The sequence below is a fragment of the Sus scrofa genome, chromosome 13 (genome assembly GCF_054392235.1).
Source record: "Sus scrofa isolate SSC_HxYL_T2T_F1_AM1 chromosome 13, Sscrofa_HxYL_maternal_Yorkshire_Landrace_v2.0, whole genome shotgun sequence".
NCBI lineage: Eukaryota > Metazoa > Chordata > Mammalia > Artiodactyla > Suidae > Sus > Sus scrofa.
In genome coordinates this window covers 21,693,914-21,721,395 of record NC_139395.1, presented here as the reverse complement: position 1 = coordinate 21,721,395, position 27,482 = coordinate 21,693,914, and the positions used below count along the sequence as shown (strand labels likewise).

At 38.6% G+C, this 27,482-nt stretch overlaps 2 protein-coding genes across 5 annotated transcripts in view; one reads left to right on the top strand and one right to left on the bottom strand.

Annotated features, from left to right (window-relative positions):
• The first annotated feature begins 1,366 nt into the window (after nucleotides 1-1,366).
• PP2D1 (protein phosphatase 2C like domain containing 1) lies at nucleotides 1,367-23,250 on the top strand. Its single transcript, XM_021071365.2, has 3 exons — nucleotides 1,367-1,566; nucleotides 5,058-6,124; nucleotides 21,998-23,250. Exons 1-3 carry the CDS (start codon nucleotides 1,544-1,546, stop codon nucleotides 22,813-22,815), a joined length of 1,908 nt encoding a protein of 635 aa, XP_020927024.2. The 5' UTR covers nucleotides 1,367-1,543; the 3' UTR covers nucleotides 22,816-23,250.
• RAB5A (RAB5A, member RAS oncogene family) overlaps nucleotides 23,016-27,482 on the bottom strand; it is a 34,802-nt gene continuing 30,335 nt past the window's right edge. For 2 of the 4 annotated variants that reach the window (XM_021068192.2, XM_021068191.2), the window contains exon 6: nucleotides 23,016-24,458. In XM_021068192.2, the coding sequence (XP_020923851.1) occupies nucleotides 24,343-24,458 (116 nt within the window). In that variant the 3' untranslated portion in view covers nucleotides 23,016-24,342. 4 annotated transcript variants of the gene reach the window in all.

The window sequence follows — 27,482 nt, the reverse complement described above, 5'->3', positions numbered from 1 at the left end:
CATTAGGGCAAAATATTTTTGTACCCTAAAGTGGTGTGATAGCAGTGGGGAGAAGACAAGTAGATGAGTAGAGGGATGCTGAAGAGAGATATCTGACAGTCCTTGGTGGTTGCATATGTCCTGAAACAGGGGCAGGTGATGATAGTGAGGGTGTCTGTATCAACACCAGATCAATTAGTAAAGCTGAAGCCCAGGAGTTGCAGGGCAAAGAACTCATTATTGAAATCTGAGCTTACATGGTCTGTGAAAGGACCTGGGCAATTGAACCTCTGGGAAGAGGAGCTGGAAGACCAGAGGAGTCTCCAACCAGTCTGACAAGCCAAGGAAAGTCATCAAAGTCAGACCACAGAGGGGATGCAGATGAAGCAGTCTGGAGGGAGCATTTGCTTTGGTGGGTCCAAAAGTAGGCACCTGCCATTGGGTCTGGGGCTGCTGTTGGCAATGAAGAGGGAGCAAGGACAAGTTGGAACCTGCCAGACACCTCTGCATCTAAGGTCATCTCACTGAACCATGATGGCATTCGGATGAACTGCACCCAAATTCGTTTCCTAGCCAATGTAACCTGGAACAGCACAGGGAAAGCAATTCTGTAAAACACAGTTTCCAGCCTAACCAAGTTAATGGTGGGAATGATTCTGGAGGAAAGTAGTGAATTCCATTTTGGACACAATAACTTTGATTTGACTGGGATACATGCCCGTGGAGGTGTCCAGTAAGGAGTTGGCCTTGTCCAGTCTTCTTCAATATTCAAATGAGCTGCTCTAGTTCTAATACAGCCCGGGGTGAGAAAGTAGAATAAAGCTATGGGTTTAAACTTGGAACTAAAGATATTGGCCTCCAGAAACAAAAAGACAGTCCACAAAATATCTATAATGTTCATGCAATGACTTGGGGCAGCAAGATTGAGGAGGCAGCTCCTACAGGGCAGATAGGAGGCAGTGTCCTGGAGAGATGGCCTGAGACAACTTACCCCTGAGTGGGAAAAAACTATATATTTGTTGATAGACACTCCTCTCATTTTTCTTTCTTTTTTCTTTTTTGGCTGCTTCATGGAGTTCCTGGGCCAGGGATGGAATCCAGGCCAGAGTTCTGAACTATGCCACAGCTGCAGCAATGCCAGATCTTTAACCCACTGTGCCAGGCTGGGGATTGAACCCTCATCCCTGCTTCTGCAGAGATACTGTCAATCCTGTTTTGCCACAGTGGGAACTCCACTCCTCTTAATTTTTTAATTCTATTATGCAGGCCCAAGACAATATATTCAATGAATGATCCTTCTTTCAGAAATTTCAAAGACCAGTTTGTTACTTGGCACAATGTGTGGCCTTATTGCTTCACAGTTCTTCAGAATCATAGTGTGAGTTCTGACTGGGGTTCCAGGTGATGGAGCAAACATTCCATACAGAGAGGTCCACCACCAAGTCAGGGGACCTGCCACTGTCCTCACCACCATCACCATCACCTCCACACCTGCCATTGCCATCACCACACGAGGCGGAGGAGCAGAGACTGGGGAAAGGTGGAAAGGAGAGGGCAAAGGAACATGGAAGCAAACAGTGCTTTCAGGTAACTTTTTCCTCATTTGTGTTGGATAGCAAACATAGTCAATAAACAACTGTATCTGTAGTTTTCTTTTTCCTCCACTTTCTCAGTCATCGAATAAAATCTTGGCTTCTGGTTAGACCATGTCCATACTGAATTCCTCTGACTACCTTATACAAAAAGGGCTTTTATCCTTTCTATGCTCTTAGTCTACCCTATTTTTCATGATAGTACATGTCCGTATCTGGTATTATAGGCTTATATGTCTTTCATATCAGAATATAAGCTTCCTCACAGACAATGCCTTTGTTCACTTTTCTATCCCAAGCAAATAAAACAGTACTTGGGAAACTGCAGACACCCAAGTGTTTGTTCAAAGAATGAATGAATGAACAAAAGAACCTATGAAGACTCATTACATTCGAAGAATGACTTCATGTGAGAAAGAGTTGTTGTATGGCTAGTCCCAATACACAGAAAAATAAAGTTCTGATGTAACTTCATGTTTATTTGGTGACTCTAGGTCAAACTCTAGTACTAGTGTGCCTTATATACTGACTGTCCCAGTAGTTCAACAAGCCTCAGGAAAACTCATTGTTTACATAAATATTACCCAATCATCACAATTAATTATCAAAACACTGTAAATCAATTATACTTAAATAAAACTTTAAAAAGTGAAAAAAAAAATTTGCTACAGTGTTCCCGCTTTGGCACAGTGGGTTAAAAATCCGACTGTAGCGGCTAAGGTCGCTGTGGAAGCACAGGTTTGATCCCTAGCTGGGCACAGTTGGCTAAAGAATCTGGCATTCTGGCAGCTATGGGGTAGGTCCGTAGGTCAAAGCTGCAGAACAGATTCAATCCCTGGCCTGGGAACCAGGGAATGGGTGTGGCCATAAAAAAAAAAAAATGGCCACACATTTTGGTCATTTTGGTCACAAGAGCTGAAAAGCTTTGAAAGTACCCATTTTTCTGCCCTACTTCTCTGTATGCCTGTCCACCTCCTTGGCTGGCTCTCCTTCCTTCTGCCTGCTAGTGGGTCATTCCCTTGTATCTGCCTTGGAGCCCTTGCTGCTGTCTCTCAACTGAGCATTCTTCTGGACAGCTTCTCAGGTGACATGATGACATTCCTAGTTTGATGAAGAGTTGGGTCCCTGGTTGGGCCCTCTCCCGGGGCTCTGTCCTGGCTCCATCTGACCTGTCTGCTTCCTTGTTCAAACTCATGGATGGCTCTGCTAACTCCTCCCCCTGAAGCTCCAAGGGCAAGAACCAACCTTATGGGTCCATGCAGCTTCAACCTGGGCACAGTAGCTGGTATGCTGTAGGTACTGACGAAATGAATATATGCTGACTAAATAGTGAAGTATTTATGAGTTAAGTATTAAGACTGATATAATTTGGGCATTTGCTTTAAAATATTCCAGGAAAAAAAATGAATAAAATGATGGAGTTCCCTTGTGGCACAGCAGGTTAAGGACCCATTTTGCCACAGCAGCTCAGATCACTGACGTGGCATGGGTTCAGTCTCTCTGGCCTGGAAACTTCCACATGTCATGAGTGCAGCACCCCCCCCCCACGCCAAATGAATAAAATGAAATAAAATGGCTGAGGACATAGATAAAATGAGAGTGAAAAAATGTTGATAATTGGTGAAGCTAGTTATGGGGCTCATTACATGCATCCGATTTTGTGTGATTTTTAAGTTTTTCATTTGAAAAAAAGAAACAAAAATTGGTTGGTGAGGCAAAGCCAGGAAGGCTTGCTAATATGCTAATAGTGCTAAAAGCATTTATAAAGTGGAAATTTGGTGATGAAATTTTGCCTTAGGGATGAGTTGCCATATCCAATAAATTGGGCACAGCAGGGAATAAAATTCAAATAGGAAAGCATCACACTAAGTGCACCCACGTCAAGCGCTATTTATATATGAGTTGACTTGGAGTTAGCTAGTTTTATTATTACATTTTTTATTTTTTGGCTGTACTTGAGGCATGAGGAAGTTCCTGGGCAGGCAGAGATGAAACCTGAGCTGCAATTGTGACCTATGCCACAGCTGTGGCAACACCAGATCTTTAACCGGCTGTGCCACAGGGGAACTTACAAAGTTACCTAGTTTTAAAAATGTCACATTTCGTAACATTTTTCTTTTTCTTTTTAGGGCTGTACCCATGGCATATGAAAGTTCCCAGGCTAGATGTCGAATCAGAGCTGCAGCTGCCAACATATGCCACAGCCACAGCAACAAAAGATCCAAGCCGTGTCTGCGACCTACACCACGCAGTTCATGGCAATGCCAGATCCTTAACCCACTGAGTAGGGCCAGGGATTGATCGTGCATTCTCCTGGATACTAGTCAGGTTTGTTACCTCTAATCCTCAACAAGAACTCCCATGAACATTTTTTTTTTTAATTATAATTGATTTACACTGTTCTGTCAATTTCTCTTGTACAGCAAAGTGACCCAGCCATACATATATATACATTCTTTTTCTCATGTTACCTTCCATCATGTTTCATCACACGTGATTAGATGTAGTTCCCTGTGCTATATAGCACGACTTCATTGTTATCACATTTCATTTCATAAACATTTAAATCTACTAACGTTGATTTTTAAGGTTTAAAAATATTTTCTAACTAAATTTTCTTTTCAGCCCTCACTTTTTTCTTTCTCTCTCTCTTTCTCTCTTCCTTTTTTTTTTTTTTTTTTTTTTTTTTTGGTCATGCCCAAAGCATGCAAAAGTTCCTGGGCCAGGGATTGGACCTGCACCACAGCAGCGACAACACCAGATCCTTAACGCACTGAGCCATGAGGGAACTCCTTTCAGTTTTCTATTATTGCCACAGGCCCTTGCAAAGATCTCCTGCCCTAGGAATTGCCCTTATAAAATGGAAAAAAAAAAAATGGCCCCATGTGCTGAGTACTATTGTAGATGATTCTGATGGGGGGAGTGTAAGAAAATATCTGCTTTCTGGAAATGTATCATCCAGCTCCACATCTTTTCTTTCCTTTCCTCAGGCCGAACCTCTTTCCCATTGTAGTCCTAAAAAATTCTGTCCTTGCTATCAGTCCTTTTCATTTTCCTGCATGGTTTTGGCATGTCCTGCTCATTGCCTTGAGAACTCTTTAATTAGGAGAAAAGTGTTTTAAGCAAGACAAAGTCAAATACGAAAACAAATTATGCTCATATTGAAATCACATTCCTAGGTCTCAAGCATACATCTTCACATGCCTAGATAAAACATTGTGCTTAGTGTATTTGTTCTTAGATGTCTAGCTGACTTTGTGGAGATTTTGCCTAAATTCATTCTGGCATACACAAGCCAAATACCAATTCATTGAGTGTTTACTGTGTGACTTTTAGGGGAATGACAGAAAGAGGAATCAGAATATTCAATTCTAGGCCAATATACAATCTAAAGGAGCTAAAGCAAATTGCAAAGATAAGGGCTTGCCTGAAGGGATTTTCACTGCCTTATTCCTGGCACGTAAAGATCTTTCATCTTGTTTGCAGAGTGTTTTGGAAATCAAGGCAATTGTATTCGAGAAAACCAACATATGATTTAGACTATGAAGTCCCCCTCACATTGAGAAGAAGGCCTTTTAAAAGGAAGAGGAAGAGACCATCAAAAGACTCTGGAAAACATGACGAGCAGGTCTATAATGAGATGATCACACTTCCCTGTTCTATATGCAAGCATGAAATTGACCTACCTAGAATTTTCCCCCATAAAAAGCAGCATGTAGCTCTGGCCACACTGGGCTTTCAACAAACGAGTGGAAAGAAACCAGCACTCTCAGTGATTGCTTTTCAGAGACAGTTCATAATTGCTAAACTATTGTCATCTTTTGGGCTTACCGAAAAAATCTTACAGAGCATTAATAATGCTTTTGAGCTGCTTTGGAAGAAACAAATACCGGCATACTATAAGATTATTGACAACATTCGCAAGAGTTCTGTATATCCTCAAAAAATCTGCCACATATTAATTAGAGGAGCAGCCATTTGTGAAGACAGGAATTGCACGTGGAGAGCTGACATGAATGATAAATTCACTGTTGTGAATAATTTTGGTAATAAACCCAATGTGTGTTTTTTTGGTTTGTTTGATGGACATCACGGTGCCTCAGCCGCAGACTTGACATCAGTGGAATTCCCAATTTTACTTCTCCATCAACTTTCCAGACTTGATCCTTCTTACCAAATGACCCCTGAAGAGCAAAAGGTAATCAATTCCTTTCACACAGTGTTTAGGGAAGAATACACAGCTATAGAAGATTTCTTCTCCTCCATGAAGAAACGTACAAAAGCATTGAAAAGTGAGTATGAGAACACACACAAAGCCTTTGCAAAAGCATTTTGGAGAATGGACAGGCTTTTACGTCTTGGGAGGAAAGAAGTGTCTAGGGTTCGATGGAGTGGCTGTTCTGCAATTACTTGTGTATTGGAAGGCAACATTAAAAATCCTGAGGCTAAGAAGACCTGGAGAGGAATCAATGACCCTAATGCTTTGGCAGACAGTTTCCCTTTCCAGAGGATGCCACAAATAATTTCTGGAGTACTACATATTGCAAACGCCGGTATGTATGTTGAATCGTACCAGGTTACCCTTAACATGTGTTATTCCTGGCAGCAAAGCCTCTCATGCTTCCATAATTATCTAGTGGCTTATTATTATTATTATTATTATTATTATTATTATTTTGTCTTTTTGCCTTTCCTCAGGCCGCTTCCTGTAGCATGTGGAGGTTCCCAGGCTAGGGGTCTAATCGGAGCTGTAGCCACCGCCCTATGCCAGAGCCACAGCAACGAAGGATCCGAACCACGTCTGCAGCCTACACCACAGATCACAGCAACAACGGATCCTTAACCCACAGAGCAAGACCAGGGATCGAACCCCAAACTCATGGTTCCTAACCGGATTCGTTAACCACTGCATTACAACGGGAATTCCCTAGTGGCCTATTATTTAGTGACTTATTAATGCCTAGAAATTTCATTGACCAATTTAAACAACAATCAATGACCATAGGTTAAATGCAGATTGCAGGCTCAAAATCTGCTGTAATTATTTTTCAAGGAGGCACATATATGGAATAATGTGACCAAAACATGAAGTTTTCTAAATGGGATCACGATACAGCTGTTGATTAAGGCAAAGCAAATATGTTACATTTACTTAGATCTGAATGGAGCCAAAATATTTTCCACACTTCCCTTTTTGGGGAGAATGTAAAGTTCTTTGAGTGTTGTCTGTATAGTTGCTCAAACGTGTCAATTATTCTAGTATCTAACACATTTGCAATAGGTCACTCACTCTTGTGCTCAGTGGCCAAGTCACATCAGTTTCATCTTGTAGAAAACCATAGTACATGCACCAATTTTGTAGGCATGTATTTGCTTCTCCAAAAAAAAAAAAGACTGGATTCTTTGTATTTCAAGAGGCAATTCTTTTGATCCTCAGTGCTAAAATTCTAGCTAAGAAGCTTGCCAACATGGAAATCCAGAGGTAAAACAGTTCTAGCCGAGTTAACCTGAGTTCCATGCTGAGTTTCATGAGATACTTAACTAGGGTTCTCCACCACCCCTTTCATGGCTGGATTTATTATTAATGACAGTGTCCATTTATTGAACATTGAATACAGAGTAATTTCTCACGTAGTCTTACAAGAACCATAATGTCTAAATATACTTAAGTATTGTTTTTTAAAATACATATTTGACATGTAACATTGTGTATGTTTAAGACATACATGTTAATTTGATACATTTTTATATTGTGACAGGATTGTCATTGTGATGATGAGCGTTTTTATCACATTACATAATGATCATTTCATTTTTAAAAATTTAATTGGAATATAGTTGATTTACAATGTTGCGTTAATGTCAGGCATAAAGCAAAGAGAATCACTTGTACATATGCATATATCCATTCCTTTTCAGATTCTTTTCCCATGTAGCTTGTTACAGACTACTGAGTAGATTTCTCTGTGCTATCCTTGTTAGTTACCTACTTTAAGTATAGTAGTGGTGTGTATAAATGAATCCCAACCTCCTAATTTATCTCTCCCCCGCATCATTTCTTTTCAGTGTTTGAAAAAAAATTATGTTCTAGTCTCTTACAAGTTTGAAGATTAAAATATATATGTTCTCTATATACCATGCCACTACTCATTGAAAGTTTGGACCCTTAAACAACTTCATTTTCAGATAGACATACATTTAATGATTCCTTTACAAATTGGTTTCTTTTAATTTCTTTTTATTGCTTAATTTCCCTGGCTAAATTTTCTAGTGTAAGATTCAATGTAAGTGTTAAGAGCAGACATCCTTGTCTTGTTCCTGATCCTAGGGGGAAAGCATCCAGTCTTTCACCATGAAATATGACTTTAGCCTTGAGTTTTTGGTAAATTGAGGAAGTTCCTTTCTATTTCTAGTTTGCTTCATGTTTATGTCATGAAAGGGCGTTATTTTGTCAAATATGGTTTCTGTATCTATTGAGATGATCATGTTGACTTTTCCCTTTCTTTTATTGATATAGTGTATTACATAGTCTGATAGTCACATGTTAAATCAATTCTGCTGCCCTGGGATAAATCTTGGTTAGGCTGTAGTCCTTTTCTGTATTGCTGGATTTCATTTTGCAGTATTTTATTGAGGATTTTTTGCATCTATACTCAAAAGTGATATTAGCCCGTGGTTATCTTTTCTTGTGAAATCTTTATCTGGTTTTGATATCAAGGAAACATTGGCTTAATAGAATGAGTTAGGAAGCATTTCACTCTCTTCTATTTTTTTGTAAGAATATATGAAGAATTGGTATTAATTCACCCAAAAATGTTAGGTAGGATTTACCAGCAAAACCATCTGTGCCTGAGCTTTTCTCATGGTAAGTTTTGTGGTAAATTTTTAGATTATTGAGTCAAACTTCTTAATAGTTATAAGTCTATTCAGATTTTCTTTCTTAAAAATTTTTTTTAAATTGAAGTACAGTTGATTTGCAGCAAAGGAACTCAGTTATACGTGTGTGTATTTGTGTACGTGCATGCGTGTGTGCGTGCGTGCGTGTGTGTGTGTGTGTGTGTGTGTGTACACATCCTTTTTCATATTCTTTTCCATTATGGTCTATCCCAGGAGATTGTATAGAGTCCCCTGTGCTATACAATAGGATCTTGTTGTTTATCCATTCTAAATGTAATAGTTTACGTCTACTAACCCCAAACTCCCTGTCCATCCCACTCCCTTCCCCCTCCCCTTTGGCAACCACAAGTCCGTTCTCTATGTCTGTGATCCTGTTTCTGTTTTGTAGATAAGTTCATTTGTGCCATATTTTAGATTTCGCATAAGTTATATCATATGCTATTTGTCTTTCTCTTGCTGACTTACTTCACTTAGTATAATAATGGCTAACTCCATCCATGTTGCTGCAGATGGCCTTCTTTCTTTTTTATGGCTGAGTAGTATTGCATTGTATATATGTACCACGTCTTCTTTATACATTCATCTATTGATGGACCTTTAGGATGTTTCCATGTTGTGGCTATTATGAACAGTGCTGCTTTGAACATAGGGGTCATATATCTTTTTGAATTATAATTTTGTTTGGATATATGCACAGGAGTGGGATTGCTAGACCATGTGGTAATTCTATTTTTGGTTTTCTTTCTTTTTTTTTTTTTTTTGTCTTTTTGCCATTGCTTGGGCCACTCCCGCGGCATATGGGGGTTCCCAGGCTAGGGGTCGAATTGGAGCTGCAGTTGCTGGCCTACACCACAGCTCACACAATGCCAGATCCTTAACCCACTGAGCGAGGCCAGGGATTGAACTTGCATCCTCATGGTTACTAGTCAGGCTCACTACTGCTGATTTCACAATAGGAACTCCAACCTCATTGTAGTTTTGATTTGCATTTTTCTAATATTTAGTGATGTTGAACATCTTTTTATGTGCCTACTGACCATTCATATGTCTTCTGTGGAGAAATGTCTATTTAGGTCTTCTGTCCATTTTTTTATTTTTATTTTTTTATTGTTGTTGAGTTGTTTGTATATTTCAGAGATTAAGCCTTTGTCAGTTGCATCATTTGCAAATATTGTCTCCCATTCCATAAGTTGTCTTTTTTTTTTATGATTTCCTTTGCTGTGCAAAAGCTTCTAATGTTGATTAGGTCCTATTTGTTATTTTTGTTTTTATTTCTATCACCTTGGGAGACTAAACTAAGAAAACATTGGTAGGATTTCTTTCTTTCTTTCTTTTTTTTTTTTTTGTCTTTTTTAGGGCCGCACCTGCAGCATATGGAGGTTCCAGGCTAGGGGTCTAATCGAAGCTACAGCTGCCAGCCTATGCCACAGCAACGTGGGATATGAGCCTCGTCTGTGACCTACACCACTGGATCCTTAACCCACTGAGTGAGACCAGAGATCGAACCTGCAACATCATGGTTCCTAGTCGGATTCATTAACCGCTGAGCCACGACGGGAACTCTAACAATGGTAGGATTTCTATCAGAGCATGTTTGGCCTATGTTCTGTTCTAGGAGTTTTATGGTGTCTTGTCTTATGTTTAAACCTTTAAGCCATTTCAAGTTTATTTTTATGCATGGTGTAAGAGTGTTCTAGTTTCACTGATTTATATGCAGCTGTCCAACTTTCCTAGCACCACTTGCTGAAGAGACTCTTTTTTCCATTTTATATTCCTTCCTCCTTTGTCAAAGATTAATTGACTGTAGGTATGTATGTTTATTTCTGGGGTCTCTACCTTGTTACACTGATCTATATGTCTGTTTTTGTGCCAGTACCATACTGTTGTGATTGCTGTAGCTTTGTAGTATTGTCCGATGTGTGGGAGCGTTATCCCTCCTGCTTTGTTTCCCTCCCCTCTATCCCCATCCCCCATCACAGGATTGCTTTAGAAATTCTGGGTTTTTTGTTACCATATTCATTTTTGGATTATTTGTTCTAGTTCTGCGACAAATGTCATGGGTAATTTAATAGAGATCACATTAAATCTGTGGATTGCTTTTGAGTAGTATTGCTATTAATTCTTCTAATGAAAGGCATAGGATATCTTTCTACTTCTTTGAATCCTTTTTAATTTCCTTTGTTACTTTTTTTTTTTTTTTTTTTTTGCTACACCCACAGCATATGGAAGTTCTCCCATGTCATGGACTGAATCTGAACCACAGCTGTGCCCTACACCACAGCTGTGCCAATGCCAGATCCTTAACCCACTAAGCCAGGCTGGGGATGGAACCCGCACCTTGGCAGTGACCCAGGCCACCACAGAGACAAGGCTGGATCCTTAACCTACTGTGCCATGATGGGAACTCCTATTAATGTTTTATAGCTCTCAGCATACAAGTTTTTCAGCTCCTTGGTTTATGCTGATGTATTTAATTTTTCTGAGTGCAATTTTAAGTTACTTTTTTAAAGGTATTGTTTGAGTATGCTTAATTTTCAAATATTTGTGAATTTCCCAAGTACTCCTTTATTGCTGATTTCTGATTTCATTTCATTTTTGTCAGAGAACCATGTTTTGTGTAATTCTAATACTTTAAAAATTTTCAAAGCTTGTTTAGTGACCTAATATATGGACTATCCAAGAGAATGCTTCATGTGTACTCAAGAAGAAACTGTGTTATGTTGTGTAGGTGAAATATTTTTTAGATTTCTAGTTGTTTTATGTTATTTAATTTTCTATTTACTTATTGATGTTCTGCCTAGCTGTTCTTCCATTATTGGTAATGAGGTTTGGATATCTAACTGTGATTGTTGAATTGTCTATTTCTATCTATCTTCAAGTCTGTCAGTTTTTACTTTGTGTATGTTGAGACTTTGTTCTTAGGTGCATGTAAACTTATAATTACTATGTCTTCCTGCTTGATTGACTCATTTACTGTTATAAAATGTTCTTCTTGATCTATAGTATCAGTTTTTGTCTTGGAGTCTGATATCAACACAGCTTTTCCAGTTCTCTCTTGCTTACTCTTTTCATGAAATAGCCTCCCCCCTTTTACTCTCAATTTATTTGTGTTTTTTTGTTGTTTGTTTTTTGACTTTTTGCCTTTTCTAGGGCTGCTCCCACGGCATATGGAGGTTTCCAGGCTAGGAGTTGAATCGGAGCTGTAGTTGCCGGCCTACAGCACAGCCACAGCAACACGGGACCCAAGCTGCATCTGTGACCTACACCACAGCTCACGCAACAACGGATCCTTAACCCACTGAGCAAGGCCAGGGATCGAACCCGAAACCTCATGGTTCCCAGTTGGATTCGTTAACCACTGTGCCACGATGGGAACTCCATCACTTTATTTGTCTTTGAATCAAGGGTCTTCTTAGTATATAGCTGGCTCTTTTTTTGTTTTGCTTTTTAGGCTGCACTCATGACATATGGAGTTTCCCAGGCTAGGGGTCTAATTGGAGCTACAGCTGCCAGTCTACACCACAGCCACAGCAACGTCATATCTGAGCCGCATTTGCAACCTACCACAGCTCACGGCAATGCCGGATCCTTAACCCACTGAATGAGGCCAGGGATCAAACCCGAAACCTCATGGATGCTAGTCAGATTCATTAACTGCTGAGCCATGGCAAGAGCTCCCATAGCTGGATCTTGTTTGCATTAGTTTCTCATGGTTGCTGTTACAAATTTACTATAAACTTGGTGGCTTTAACAACAGAAATTTGTAGTTCCCACTGTGGCCCAATGGGTCATCAGCATCTCTGCAGTGCCAAGATGCAGGTTTGATCCCCATCCTGGTATGATGGGTTAAAGATTCAGCATTACTGCAGCTGCAACATAGTTTGCAGCTGCCCCTCAGATCTGATCCCTGGCCTGGGAACTCCATATGCCAAGGGGCAGCCAAAAAAACCAACCAAGCAAATAAATAACCCCTCCTCTCCCAAAAACCCAACAAACAAAACCCTCAGAAATTTATATTCTCGCAGTTCAAGAAATTCTAAATCAGCATATCATGGCAATGCTCCCTCCAAAGAATGTGGGAAAGAATTCATTCCTTGCTTCTTCTAGCTTCTGCTGGCTTCCAGTATTCTTTGAGTTGTAGCCACATCATTCCAATCTCAAATGTGCCTCCACGGGCACATTTCCTTCTTCTGTATCTGTAGCCAAATCTCCCTCTTATGATTGCATTTAGAATCCCACCCCCCACAAGAATCTAGTGTAAGCATCTCAGGATCATTAGTCACATCTTCAAAGTCTTTGCCTTATAAAGTAACATTTATAGGCTCCAGACATTAGGTTCTGATATCTGTGGGGACTTTATTCAGCCTGCTACCATGTTTGTTATTTTTCTATTCTGCCAACATTTGCCTTTTGATTCAAGTATTTAATTCATTTATATTTAATGTACAGGATAGGGTATATATCAGATAGTTTGTTGTTTGCTTTCTGTATGTTTTACATCTGTTTTTCTATTCCTTCAATACTGCTTTCTTTTGACATTTTCTAGTACACCATTTTAATTCCTGTGTTTCTCTTAGTGTAGATTTAAAAACTTTTTCTTAGTGGCTATCCAGAGGATTACAATATCTTAAAAACAATTTGGCTTGCATTAACGCCAACTTAATTTTAAAAGCTGTATATAATATCTTTGCTCAAATATAGCTCTATTTCCTCCACCCTCCTTTGTACTTTATGTTTATATAATTACACCTTTACATATTACAAGCCTATAAAATTTTATAATTTTTTTGTCTTTTTAGGGCATATGGAATTTTCCGGGCTAGGGGTTGAATCAGAGCTACAGCTGCTGGCCCATGCCACAGCCATAGCAACTCCAGATCCAAGCCATATCTGTGACATACACCATAGTTCATGGTAATACTGGATAACCCAGTGAGTGAGGCTGGGGATTGAACCTGCATCCTCATGGATGCTAGTAAGATTTGTTTCCACTGAGCCATGATGGGAACTCCTATAATTATTGTTTTATCCAGCTTTCTTTTAAGTAAGACAGAAAAAGAAAAGCTTTAAAAATAAAAATTCTTTATTTTTTTGTATTTACCTATATACAGTTGACCCTTGAACAACATGGGTTTGGACTGTGTGTGTCCACTTATATGTGAAATGTTTTCAATAGTAAATACAGTATTATACAATCTATGGTTGATTGACTCTGTGAATGCAGAACTGCAGATATGGAGGGCTGGCTGTGGGACTTGAGTATCCAAGGATTTTGGCATCTGCGGTGCGTCTGAGAACCAATGCCCCCCAGATATTATGCAACTGTATTTAACTTTTTTCTGTGTGGATTCAAGTTACAGCTTAGTGTTTTCATTTTAGCTTGAATGACTCCCTTTAGCATTTCTTGTATGGCAAGTCTGCTAGTGATAAATTCCCTCAGCCATTGTTTATTTGGAAATGTCTTAATTTCTTAATTTTTAAAAGGACAGTCTTGCATTTGAATGTCCTCCTGCTGCCTTCTAGCCTCCATGGTTTCTTTCTTTCTCTTTTTTAGGGCCACACCTGCAGCATATGGAAGTTCCTGGGCTAGGAGTTGAATCTGAGAGCTTCAGCTGCTGGCCTACATCAATCACATAGCCTCCATGGTTTCCGATGAGACATAACTGTCAGCTGTATATGATGAGTCACTTTTCTAATGCTAATTGCAATATTTCTTCTCTTTGTCTTTGGACAGTTTGACTACGATGTGTTTTAAGTACTGACCTCTATACTATTTGGAGTTTATTGTGCTTCTTGGATTTTTTTTTAAATCAAATTTAGGAAATTTTGGGCTATTATTACTTCAAATATTCTTTTTTCCCCACTACTCTCCTCTCCTTCCATTATCCATATGTTGGTATGCTTTTCCCTCAAGTCTCTGAAACTGTTCATTTTACTTCATTTTTTCTCTATTCCATTTATCAATGAAGTTTGCTAATTCTTCTGCCAATTCAAATCTGATGCTGAGCTCATTTCTAGTGAATTTTTTCATTTAAGACATTGTACATTTCAACTCCAGAATTGCAACTTGTTTCTTTGTTATAATCAATCTAATGATATTCTCTATTTGGTGGATCATCGTTCTCATGCTTTCAATTTTCAGCCATATTTCCCTTTAATGTATTTAAAACTTTAAAACCATGTTTTGTACAGTTAGTCTAATGCCAAGATTTCCTTAGGGACAGTATCAATTGTCTTATATGTTTTCCTGTGTATGGGCTACACTGTCATGTTTCATTGCCTTCTTATTTTTCTTCTTTTTTTAATCTGAACATTTAAAATAATGTAGATACCCTCCTCTAGGGTTTGTTGTTGCTACTGTTTGTTTTGTAATTTTATGAACTAATTCTGTAAAGTATATTCTGCCATATGCCGACACAAAAATCTTTGCTTGATTGGTTATCTTAGTGTCCAGATAATGACTAGATGGAGATTTCCTTAAATATCTTGTACAAAGTAGTCTTCCAGTCTCTGCTGAGGCACTGTGTTTGCTAAGGCTTATCTTTTAAGAAATGATAGGCAGTTTATAACTCTGCCTATGCTTTTACTTCCTACTTGGTCAATTCTCAAGATCAACTGTAGATGAGAAATTAGGACATTTTCAGGTCCTGGGTATGTATACAGCCTGTGCATGTGCATTGCTCTTCTATTGTCCCAGTAATATGTCTGAGCTTTTCAAAACTTTACAGATTCTCATCTCTCAGCTCTTTATTATACTTTTTTTTTTTTTTTTTTGGTCAGCCTCTTGTCAGCCCCCAAAGTTTTCACTGTCTCAGGCAACTGCAATTTTAAACAACTGCAGCTGTTTTTGGCAAACACACTGAAGATGAGTTATTTGTACAGAGTAAGCTCTGAATCAGGTCAAATGACAAGGCTTGAGAATGGAGCGTTTTTCAGGGAATTGCAAGGTAGTTTGAATAGCGGCAATTCTTTGGAGATAGATATTTTTAGGGAGGTCCAGAGCTATCCTTTCTCCTGTAGAGGCTGCTGGACTATAGCTAGCATCATTATAAAGGTTTTTGTTTGTTTTGGTCATGCCCATGGCTTACAGAAATTCTCAGTCCAGGGACTGAACCTAAGCCACAGCAGTGACAATAGTGGATTCTTAACTGCTAAGCCACAAGGGAACTCCAAAAGCTTTTGTTTTTCATGGTTACTGCAGAGCTGAAGAGAAGTAGTTGGGAGGAGATCAAGTTCCAAGGCCACGAACTATTCTGTTTTTACCTACTTTGTTTGTCTTCAGTATGCTTCTCAGATTTCAGATTTTTGCTGGCCTTTGCCTATTGCCAGCAGTCTAGAAAAATTGACCTTATTTTTTCTAGTGCTCTCATTTTTTTTTTTTTTTTTTTTTTTTTTTGGTCTTTTTGCCATTTCTTGGGCCGCTCCCTCGGCATACGGAGGTTCCCAGGCTAGGGGTCCAATCAGAGCTGTAGCCACCGGCCTATGCCAGAGCCACAGCAATGCCAGATTCGAGTCACGTCTGCAACCTACACCACAGCTCACAGCAACAACGGATCCTTAACCCACTGAGTGAGGCCAGGGATCGAACCCACAACCTCATGGTTCCTAGTCAGATTTGTTAACCACTGAGCCATGATGGGAACTCCTCTCACTCTTTATACTGAGCAAATTTTCAGAGATCCTTACTCTGCAGTAATACAATCTTTTCTTGTATTGAATCTAATAATCACATCCAGTGTATTTTTCATCTTTATAAGTTTGATTTAAAAAAAAATATCTTCCGGAGTTCCCATCGTAGCTCAGTGGTTAACGAATCCGACTAGGAACCATGAGGTTGCAGTTTGATCCCTGGCCTCGCTCAGTGGGTTAAGGATCTGGCATTGCCATGATGAGCTGTGGTGTAGGTTGCAAATGCGGCTTAGATCTGGTGTTGCTGTGGTTCTGGTGTAGGCTGGCAGCTACAACTCTGACTCAACCCCTAGCCTGGGAACCTCCATATGCCATGGGAGCAGCCCTAGAAAAGGCAAAAAGGACAAAAAAAAAAAAAAAAAAAAGTTAAATACAGACATGAAAGTTGTTTTTTTTTAAATTATTTTTTATTTTTGTCTTTTCTAGGGCTGCTCCCATGGCATATGGAGGTTCCCGGGCTAGGGGTCCAATTGGAGCTGTAGCCACCAGCCTACACCAGAGCTACAGCAATGCAGGATCCAAGCCGAGTCTGCCACCTACACCACAGCTCACGGCAACGCCCGATCCTTAACCCATTAAGCGAGGCCAGGGATCGAACCCGCAGCCTCATGGTTCCTAGGTGGATTCCTTAACCACTTCGCCAGGACGGGAACTCCTGTATTTAACTTTTTGAACATATACAATGTAGTTAGAACTTTGAAAGTTCTTGCCTACTAATTACAACATTTGTGTTGGTTCTGGGTTGGTTTAAATTGATTTTTCATTTTATTATGGGTATTAAATTAATTTCTCATTTTATTATGGGAAGTAAGTATTTCCCTACTTATATTCATGCTTGGTGTTCTAGTTTCTCAGGGCTGCTGTAACAAATTATCACAAACTTGGCAGCTTAAAAAAAATAAAAATCCATTCTCTCACAGTCTGGATAGATGCTCAAAATCAAGGTGTAAAGTCACACTTCCTTTAAAGTCCCAAGGGGAGAATTCTTCCTTCCCTCTTTCAACTTCTAGTGACTTGGGGCACTCTTTGGCCTGTGGCTGCCAAATACCCCTCCAATCTCTGCCTCTATCTTCACTGGCTTTCTACTCTTATCCCTGTGTTTCTTCTATGAGGATATTTCTTTGGTTTAGGACCAACCTGAATCACCCAGGATGATCTGATCCCAAGACCTTAATTTACTTACATTTGCAAAGGCCTTTTGTTCCAAATAAAATCATATTCACAGGTTATAAGGGGTAGCATATGGACACTTTTTTTGGGGGGACTTATCTGCTTGAGCTTTGGGATGTAGTTACTGAGAAACAGGCTGATCCTTTCGGATTTTGCTTTTATAATTTGTTAGATAGATCCAGAGCAGTGCCCAATTTGTGCTAGTTACTTCCCACTAGTTACTGAGGCCCTTGCTAAGTACACTACCCAATGACCCATGAATTGTTTTTCCAGTCGGACTGGTGGGAACAGGCACTGATCCCAGTGTGAAATCTGGGAGAGTCAATCCAAGACTCACGTTACTGCTCCTTTGTAATACTTAAGTGTTTCAGTGTTATCTACTATTTTCTAATCCTTATTTCCAGATCATACGTATTTGCTAATAATTCCTTTTAACAAGGTCCCAGACACTTTTGTTCCCTAGTGTCCGTTTTCTGTCCTGTGAGCTTTCTCTAGATCCAGAGATCAAGTACGACTTTACCTACTTCTCAATTACATAATTGTTCCTCGAGCCCCCTTCCTTCTCTTCTCAAGGTTGCCAAGTGACTCTAATCCTCACAACTGTGAGGTAATAGTTACATTTTACTTTGTCCTTTTAGGGCTGCACCAGCGGCACATGGAGGTTCCCAGGCTAGGGGTCTAATTGGAGCTACAGCTGCCGGCCTACACCAGAGCCAAAGCAACGCCAGATCTGAGCTGCGTCTGCCACCTATACCATAGTTCACAGCAACGCCGGATCCTCAACCCACTGAGCAAGGCCAGGGATCGAACCCGCAACCTCATGGTTCCTAGTTGAATTCGTTTCCACTGCGCCACGATGGGAACTCCAATAGTCATATTTTAATACATGAGAAGATTGGGGCTCACCAAAATTTTATATAAGGTTATATCATTAGAGAGTGATCGAGCCAGGACTCATGTACTTTAGACTCGTCTCATTACTTCCTATGAATACCAGAAACTTCCTGTTTCTAAGGTGTCCCTTCATTATTATGTGTCTACGCTTTCCTCATTCACAACTGATGCTGTATTTGCAGGTCTTTTTGTTGTGCTTTTCCTATTTAGGTGTGATTATTCTTAAAGATGTGACTATTTCTGCTCACTAACAGTGTAGTTAAGTTGCTTTTAAAATTATTTCCAGTCACATCCTTTCCACCTAAAACCTAATTCCAAAATCACCTTACCTTAAGCAGGAATATTTATACACAGATTCTTAAATAACACTGACCTTTTATAGACTTTATCTTCCCCATCTCTCCTTTTTAGGGTATGTTGGTGGTGGTCTCACATATATTCAAATCTGATTCTTAGAATAAAACAAACAAATATTTGACAGATGGTTGAGACTGATGTGTGAAGTACTGTTAGACTCCAGGTGCAAAATGGTGAATGAGTTTCAAGCTCACACGTCTTACAACAAAGGGATCTTTTGAACATATAGCGAAAACCAGATCCACATCAATAAGGCTCTCATGCACATCATCAGTAGGAAGTCATGAACCTGGCACCCATGCATACAATTTCACCCTCTTCTTCCAAAATTTGAGCCCTGAGGAAAAACTGGCTATGAGTTGTTTTCCTAACCTCATTTACAAGCATTTCTATCATGCTTCCATTTTAGGTATCCTTTTAGGGTTTAAATTTCCTTAGTTTGTTTATGCTCCTTTTCAATTGCTCCTTTTTCTTTCTCCAATAACTATTTCCTCATTTCCCAAGTTCCAAGTTTCTGCTTCCTACTCCCCTCGAGTCCTATTTCTTTGTAAGTATTTTCTTACAAGTTTTTAAAGTGGGTTTGAAGTGAGACGTTCATAGCTTCATCTCAATCTCTTCTGGATAGCCTCTCTTCACCTGCTTTCCCCCTTCATGTAACACAAAAGGAAAATAACCTTTATCAAATGTCTACTTATTAAATTACCTTCTTAAATCCTCACAATAACCTTGACAAAAAAATAACATTGCAGGTGGAAAACTGTTACTCAAGGAAATAAACTGATTTAATGAGTCACACAGATAAAACAGATTAAAAAGTGTGACAGGCTCCCAAGTCTTTCCTGTTCCCTGTGCTGCTGCTTCTAAACCAAGTCATTTTTTTTTTTTTTTTTAATCCCAGAGCACTCATGCATCCTAGAGATGTTTTTGGCTTAAAAATCATCTCAAAAGCAGTTCTTTTTAATTATTCCCATTTAATGTCCCTGACCGTGTTGCCCTTCAAATTCCATTTTTGTTCTGATAACATTTTCTGAAGAGCACTATTAAAAGCTGGTGTCTAGGAATTAGAATTTTCATTTATGCTCAGATTCATTAAAATGTTTATGTAAGGGTTTTCATCACTCCTTATTCCCATTTCCTCCAAAATAATGTTTATAGGAACCTTTTTTTTTTTTGGCCGCATTTGTGGCATGCAGAAGATCCCAGGCCATGGACTGAATCCATGCCACTGCAGTAACCAGAGCCACAGCAGTGACAACACTAGATCCTTAACCTGCTGCACCACCAGGAAACTCCTTTTTGTGGTTTTAGTTAGCATTTACAACATGCATAAAAAAACTGAGCACATTTTCATTTGCATATTGGCATTTAGTAGTTATTCAGAAGGCAGGATGAATAAACTGTGAAAGTAATTATATAACTCACTCAGGCAGTAAGTCATGGTAGGGCAAAAACTATAGCTATTACCTAATGTCCCCATTTTCTAGAAAATTTATTGTGCTGAGCTCAAGGAATGTTTAGAACAATAAAATCAACTAAAAAGGCATTTCCTACTCTATAGCACAGCAATTAAAAGAAAAAGGCAACTAGTACTACAAAAGACTACCTTTACCAAATTCTCTGTAGAGGCAACTAAAATCAAAATATCAATTTACTACGCTTCCACTCTAACTACATAGTCATATTAAATTCTTTTCAAATCACAAAGAGAAAGAATGCTTTTTCTTTTTCTTTTTGCTGAATGAGCTCTGGCTTGCCACATGCAAATAAAACATTTAGGTAGTGATATTTTGAGCCAAATTTTGTCCCCCATGTTTTTAGATCTTTGGTTGCACTATTTATATGTGTAGGTACACACACAACGAAATTTTCTAATTTAGAAGAGGAACTGATCCTTGTGCTCTCCTAATAGAACAATTCAGTTTACCCAGTTAGCATGTTCATTATTGGCCCATGCTACTTTGCTGGTACAACTATTTGCAGCTCAGCAAAAGTCAAGAATTACTTTGCTCTTTTTTTTCTTCTGCAGAGTTTAAGTAGAATGATCAGCAGAAAAGTTAACAGAAGATATTAATAACTAAACCACAAAGAGGTCATGTTGTTTTGAGTACTATCATTTAGACAGGTATCAGTTTTCCAAAATATTCTCCATAAACATCATCTTTCAGTTCCATCCAATAGCTCAAATATTAACAATCCCCATTATGTAAATGAGCCAAGAGGCTCACTCTGACACAAACCTTTCATCAACTTAGGGTCTGTCCAACCTTAGCTTCTGAAACCTAAAGCCCTTTAACCTAAAATCTAGGGGATTAGAAATGAAGGGCTGCAGGAGTTCCCTCATGGCTAAGTGGTTAAGGATCTGGAATTGTCACTACTGTGGCTCAGGTTCAATTTCTGGCCTGGTAACTTTCAGATGGGTGCATGTGGCAAAAAAAAAAAAAAAAAAAAAAAGCCTGAAGCAGTAAAACTGATTCCAGGTACACTGCCATGTTTAAAATCAGAATATTCTAATGTAAATTTTGCCTATGATTCCAGAAATTTTAATTCTCAAAGGTATTACTTTAAATATATAATTATGTTCCTAACAACTTGGAGAAAATCAACTTTTCCTAACAAACAATTTTAAGACTTTTTTGCTATACCAAAGAAAATTTTGGTAACACAACCACCCTTCAGTCTGTTCAGAGCACTATGTTTAGATTTCCTTATGATTTCAATGAAGCCTACATCACAAGTTCATCTGAATCATGAACAAAAACTGTAATCAGCTATTTAAGATCCCAGTTTTCAATTCAATCGAAGGGTTTAATGCTGGCTAGCTATTATCCATTTAGTACATTAGTAATACATATTATTTTTTTCTTCACAAGACTAAATGACTTAATTTCTTTTCAACACACATAACAAACCTATTAAGCAATGGTGTTCTAATTTTTATCACCCATACCTATAACATACTCAGGTTTTAAATTTGACCAGTTCAAAAATTACCAAACTCCACTCCTAAAAAAAAAAAAAAAAAAAAAAAAAATCAAAGTTTATATTTTTAGTTGGAAAGGCATTTATTAAAACATTTTAAAAATGTCTGCTCTATGGAATATATACTGGTTATAAAAAAAGTTCAACTCTGGACTATGAAAACATAACAACCAGAAGCTGTTTCACAAAAAATTATTTTTCATTATCTAGTTTTATTTAATTTAATCCTAAAACACTATGTGCCTAAAAATGATGAATAAACTACCCTTGATCTGAAATCTTAATTACTGTAAATCTTCTAGTAATGATATCAATATAACACATATTTTAAAAATATTTTTAAACGACCTGTTTATGCATTGAAACAAATTTATGAAGTTAACAGTATACTTTGATACAACTGGTTATAAATCTCTAGGATCAATCTTTAAAACTTTTAGGTAACGTGCAAGCAGTCTTATGCAGAAATGGGAAAGGCTTTTGTCTAACGAAAGAACATACTACACGAAACATAGACGAAAGAAGAAGAGTGCTTCAAAATGGAGCAATGATTAGTTCTAATGAACCATACGGGCTCCTAGAAGGGCAAGTAAAAACCACTCGAGGACTTGGATTTCATGGAAATCTCAAACTGAAAAAATTCATTATTCCAGCACCTCAAACTATTTCTGTCCCTATAGATGACTTATGTCAATTCCTTATCTTAGCTACCAATGGACTCTGGGAAGTTCTGGATACAAAGGAAGTAACTGCACTGACAATGACAGCTTTTCAAGCATATAAAGAAACAGAGAGCATTAACACAGGAAACAAACTCTCACCATCCAAAGGGCCTCTGCTTCTCCCAGTTAATGAATCAAGCACATCTAAATCAGAAACTAACATCCACATAGTGTTTCTGGGCAAACCTGAATCTAAAGAAAGTGTATCAATTATGAATTCAAAAGAAAATTTGTCAGGTTCAAAGTATTCTAAACATTTCACTAGTAACCCTGAAAATATAGGAATATTTCCACCGAAAATGACTAATTGTGATGCTTGCAATGAAAAAGAAACTAAGGAACCAACCAATGTAGATGATGTGCCAAAAGATTCAAGTGAAAAAGAAAAAGAATTATGTGCTAAGAGTTCCTACGAAGGTGCTGCTGAGTATATTAGCCGTGAACTTGTAAATGCTGCTTTAGCGGCTGGCTCCAGAGATAACATTACAGTTATGGTAATACTTCTCAATGGAAGTGAATATCAGTTTCTGATATAAAAGCTGAAGCTCTGACTATCCAGAGAACAAAAATATGAAGACAATTCTTCAGTGAAACGAATATTAGAATACATCAATCCAACACACATTATTTTTAAGAATGTACTAAAGAAAATATAAAAGCGGATTTAAGGTTACACAATACCATTTATAATGTCTGTTCACTGTTAAATGACAAAAAAGAGAGAAAAACCAGTACGTGCTTTTTATACCACTTTATTCCAACCTGAGCACCTCAATATAAAACTAAACACTGGTGAACTGTTTTCCTTACTAATTCTGAATTACTGTAAATGTACAAGTTCTGCTAGCAGTTCAACACTTAAATAGATTAAATCATCTCTGACACATGGTAGATTTCATATAATGAAAATACCTAAAACAATTAGTGCAATATACTGAATTGATCAAAATAAAAAGAATTTTGGAAAACAAGGCTGCAAGATTGTTACTATATTCAATACTTATGTTACAAATTACTGGTACATTGTTTGTTATGGTTCTAGCCAGGTAGGAACAACAGAAGCCCCTTCCTTTCAAAGAGGGAGAGAAGAAAAAAATTAGCTGTTTTAGTAACTGTACATTTTGTATACTTTTAAGCAACTCTTAAATATTACGGAAAAGTAATAAACATATATGGAGACTACAATGCGGTACCCTATTTACAGTACAGCTGAAGACTGAATTTAAAATAATCAGGTTTGAATGTACATAATTGTTAGTGCATTGACCATATTTATGTCCAAAGGGCAGAAAAGCCCTACTTCCAAACAAAACCTATGTAATGGCCAGCAGTGATTAAACAGAAATCACAGATTCCTGGTTTGTTTCATCTTTGTTGAAGAGCTCACATGTTGCAAGGGAACACTATCCTTTAAGACTCATTTTATCAGTTTTCATATTCCTCAAATAAGACAGGGTTACATTTGCTTTTTTAAAAACCCCATTTAAAAAAAAAAATGGAACTGGCTATAATTTAGATGCTACTAATGTTTTTTTTTTTTTTTTTCCTGAAGACCTGGGACTGTTTTTTTTTTGGTTGCTAATTTGTTACAATGTGGAATGTATACTTTAAATAAGGATACTAAGAGAAATTATAGGTTGCTTGAATACAGCAGATAAGCACAAATATCTTTAGAATCTCCTTCTAAAGAATTTTTTTTTTTTTGAAAAGCCCAAATGATAAAGTTCCAAATCTTTTTCACAGAAGTGGTTGGTTAACTATGGGTTCAGAGTCACTTGTCTATATCCCTGGTGAAGAGAATTAAGTCCCCTAACCTTTCAAGGAAACAAGCATACACACAGCTCTCATTTCTCCCTTCCACTGCTGAAACATTAGTCAGAGGGTCACATGCATGTTATTAAAAATTAAGTTCAAAACACTTAAAATAATTCTGTATTAGAAACTTGACTCTATCGTAAGTCTCTTCTTTTTGGACGTCATACTGGGCTGGTTAAATGCTCCAATTCCACTGTTATTAACATTTAGGAAGCAGAAGAACATTCCAGTTAGTTTAAACTGGAGATTTAGTTACTACAACACTGACTCCTGGTTGGCTGCGTGGGTTCAGTAAGGTCTACTCCTCTTCCTCTGGTACAATTTATTCCTGGATTCTGTGGTTCATTCTTTGGCAACTTTTTAGCTGCAAGACAAATTATCCAAACACATACAATTAGAATATTCATGAGAGAATTACTTCATTTGCTTAGTTATAATCTTTCTTTCCAGCTAGGTCATCCCAAAATGTCATATAATCATGTGCCCACTGTTTTCAAATGTTTACTGAGTATTTCTGAGACACCAAAACACTGATTGATCACTGTTGCCAGTTAGACAGAGTCAAAACTCGACTAGTGTTGCCAGCATGTTTACAATCAAGCTCAGCTCCTAACCATCAATGTGCTTTGGATAGTCACAAACTTTTGGAACAAGTCAGGATATAAACAAACACCATCACCCAGTAGAACTTGTCCTCTTCTCTGAAAACTATCACCCCAAATAATGACAGATCCTATCTTTTATTCTCTTCTTGGCTTATGAACTTTACCCTTCAAACATCTACCATGTTCCTATCTTGCAGCTGATTAGCTCTGCCTGATATAAATGGACTTGACCCTGAAGGCTCTACCTCAAAAAAACATTTTCCAATTTTGAGCCAGATAAGCATGGCTTGCCACATTTTGGACAAAGCCCCACAACCAGCAACTACGGCTTTAGCTTTGCTAAGTTCTATGGAGTTTTTTTTTTTGGTCTTTTTGCCTTTTCTGGGGCCGCTCCTGCAGCATATGGAGGTTCCAAGGCTAGGGGTCCAATCGGAGCTGTAGCTGCTGGCCTACAACAGAGCCACAGCAACTTGGGATCCGAGCCATGTTTGTGACCTACACCACAGCTCATGGCAACGCCCGATCCTAAACCCACTGAGCAAGGCCAGGGATCGAACCCGCAACCTCATGATTCCTAGTTGGATTCGTTAACCACTGAGCCACGACAGGAACTCCGTGGAGTTTTATGCTGTTCTCTGGACTGTGGTGGCTTCCACTGATTAGAAAATTTACCTACTAGAGGTAGTCTGCTTTGATCCCAAAGATCCTTGATGTGCTTGGATTCATTGAACATTAAATATCCAGAGGTACAGGTTGTAAGAGTGGCTAGACTCAGTGGTTTCTATCAACAGCAGCCTACCTCAACAGGACAGATCACTGTGGTACTAGCTTCACCTTAGCCCTGGCCCAGGTTATGCAAAAGGTGGACATGCTCTACTTCAAAATCTAAATGCCCAATTGTGTTCTGGATCTTTTACCATTTGTTTGTTTTAATATTCCACAACAGTGTTATTCATTTTTAGAATCCTAGATGCTGGGCTAGGATTATATCTTGGAGCCAGGAGCACTGAGGTTTGGGAAAAAAAGCCTTTACCTTGGGCCACTTTATAGGAATGGCTCTAGGATGGTAGTATAAATGGTAATAAAATGGTAAATTTCCAACCAAATGCATTTAGAAACAAAGCCCCATTCAGGGACAAAGAGCAGGCTAGCACTATAAATTTTATTATAATTAATACCAAGTTAGGTTTTGGACCAAATGATTATTTCTTTTAGCATACTTCTCTGATGACTTTCTGGAATTAGATCAGAATAAAATTAGGAGGCTGAAAGAAATAAAAAACTTGTTTTGGGTTAATTTTTACTGTGTGAAGATAAACTAAAACATATCTTCAGGAGTCTCAAAAGAAGTAGTCTCCTGTATCAGTGAAGGAGGTACCGATTTGAAGTGGTACTATTTGTTTTGTATATAGATAACTGCAGTTTACCAATCTGATCCTGAACTGATTAGGACTGTCAGAAGCTACTGAAGACCTTATCAAATTAAAAGCAGATAACAAAGGAGTTCCTGTCGTGGCTCAGTGGAAATGAATCTGACTAGTATCGATGAGGATGAAGGTTCAATTCTTGGCCTTGCTCAGTAGGTTAAGGATATGGCGTTGCTGTGAGCTGTGGTGTAGGTCACAGACACAGCTCGGATCCCGAGTTACTGTGGCGCAGGGTGGCAGCTGTAGCTCTGATTCAACCCCTAGCCTGGGAACTTCCACGTGCTGTGGGTGTGGCTCTAAAAAGCAAAAAGAATCACATATTGGCTTTAAAAATATTGTTCTTTGGAGTTCCTGTCATGGCTCAGTGGTTAACGAATCCAACTAGGAACCATGAGGTTGCTGGTTCGATCCCTGGCCTCGCTCAGTGGGTTAAGGATCCAGCATTGGCCGTGCGCTATGGTGTAGGTCACAGACGCGGCTTGGATCCCTCGTTGCTGTGGCTCAGGCACAGGCCAGTGGCTGCAGCTCCGACTGGACCCCTAGCCTGGGAACCTCCATATGCCGCGGGTGCAGCCCTGGAAAAGACCAAAAAAATAAAAAAAAAAGTTCTTTATCACTAGAAGATATTTTAAGTTCTCATGTAATAACACTGAAAAACATTAATAAGCGAAAATTTAAGACAATGTTTATGCTGCTGTAATAACTACATAAAAATGAATTTGCAGAAAAGTGTCAATGGAAGTATAGCATGGTCAAGAACTCAGACTCTTGAATTGGAAGTTATGACTTCAGGGAGTTCCCATCATGGCTCAGCAGAAATGAATCTGAGTAGCATCCATGAAGTCTTGAGTTTGATCCCTGGCCCTGCTCAGTGGGTTAAGGATCCAGCATTGCCGTGAGCTGTGGTTTAGGTCACAGACATGGCTCAGATCATGCACTGCTATGGCTGTGGCATAGGCCAGTAGCCACAGCTCTGATTCAAACCCTGGCCTGGGAACCTCCATATGCTGTGGGTGTGGCCTAAAAGAGATTTAAAAAAAAAGCAGACAATAAATTTATTATAGACTCTACCAACTAAATAAGTGTACTCTACTTGGGAAGGCATCTAAAGTGAAAACAGGAGTTCACTGTGTGTATTTAAGTTATTCATGGAGAGGCCACAATTCAGGTTAAACCTGGAGTTTCTTTCAAGGAGAGAAATATTCTAATTTCAGAAAAGTAAGGGAAAGCTCTAATATACAGGCTACTTTCTAACTGAAAAAATAACCTTATTAGCAAGTCTGAATAAAAGGTACAAATTAAAGAAAGCCCATCTGGTGGAGTCTTAATAGCATCAGAAAGGTTTAAAGTTCGGCC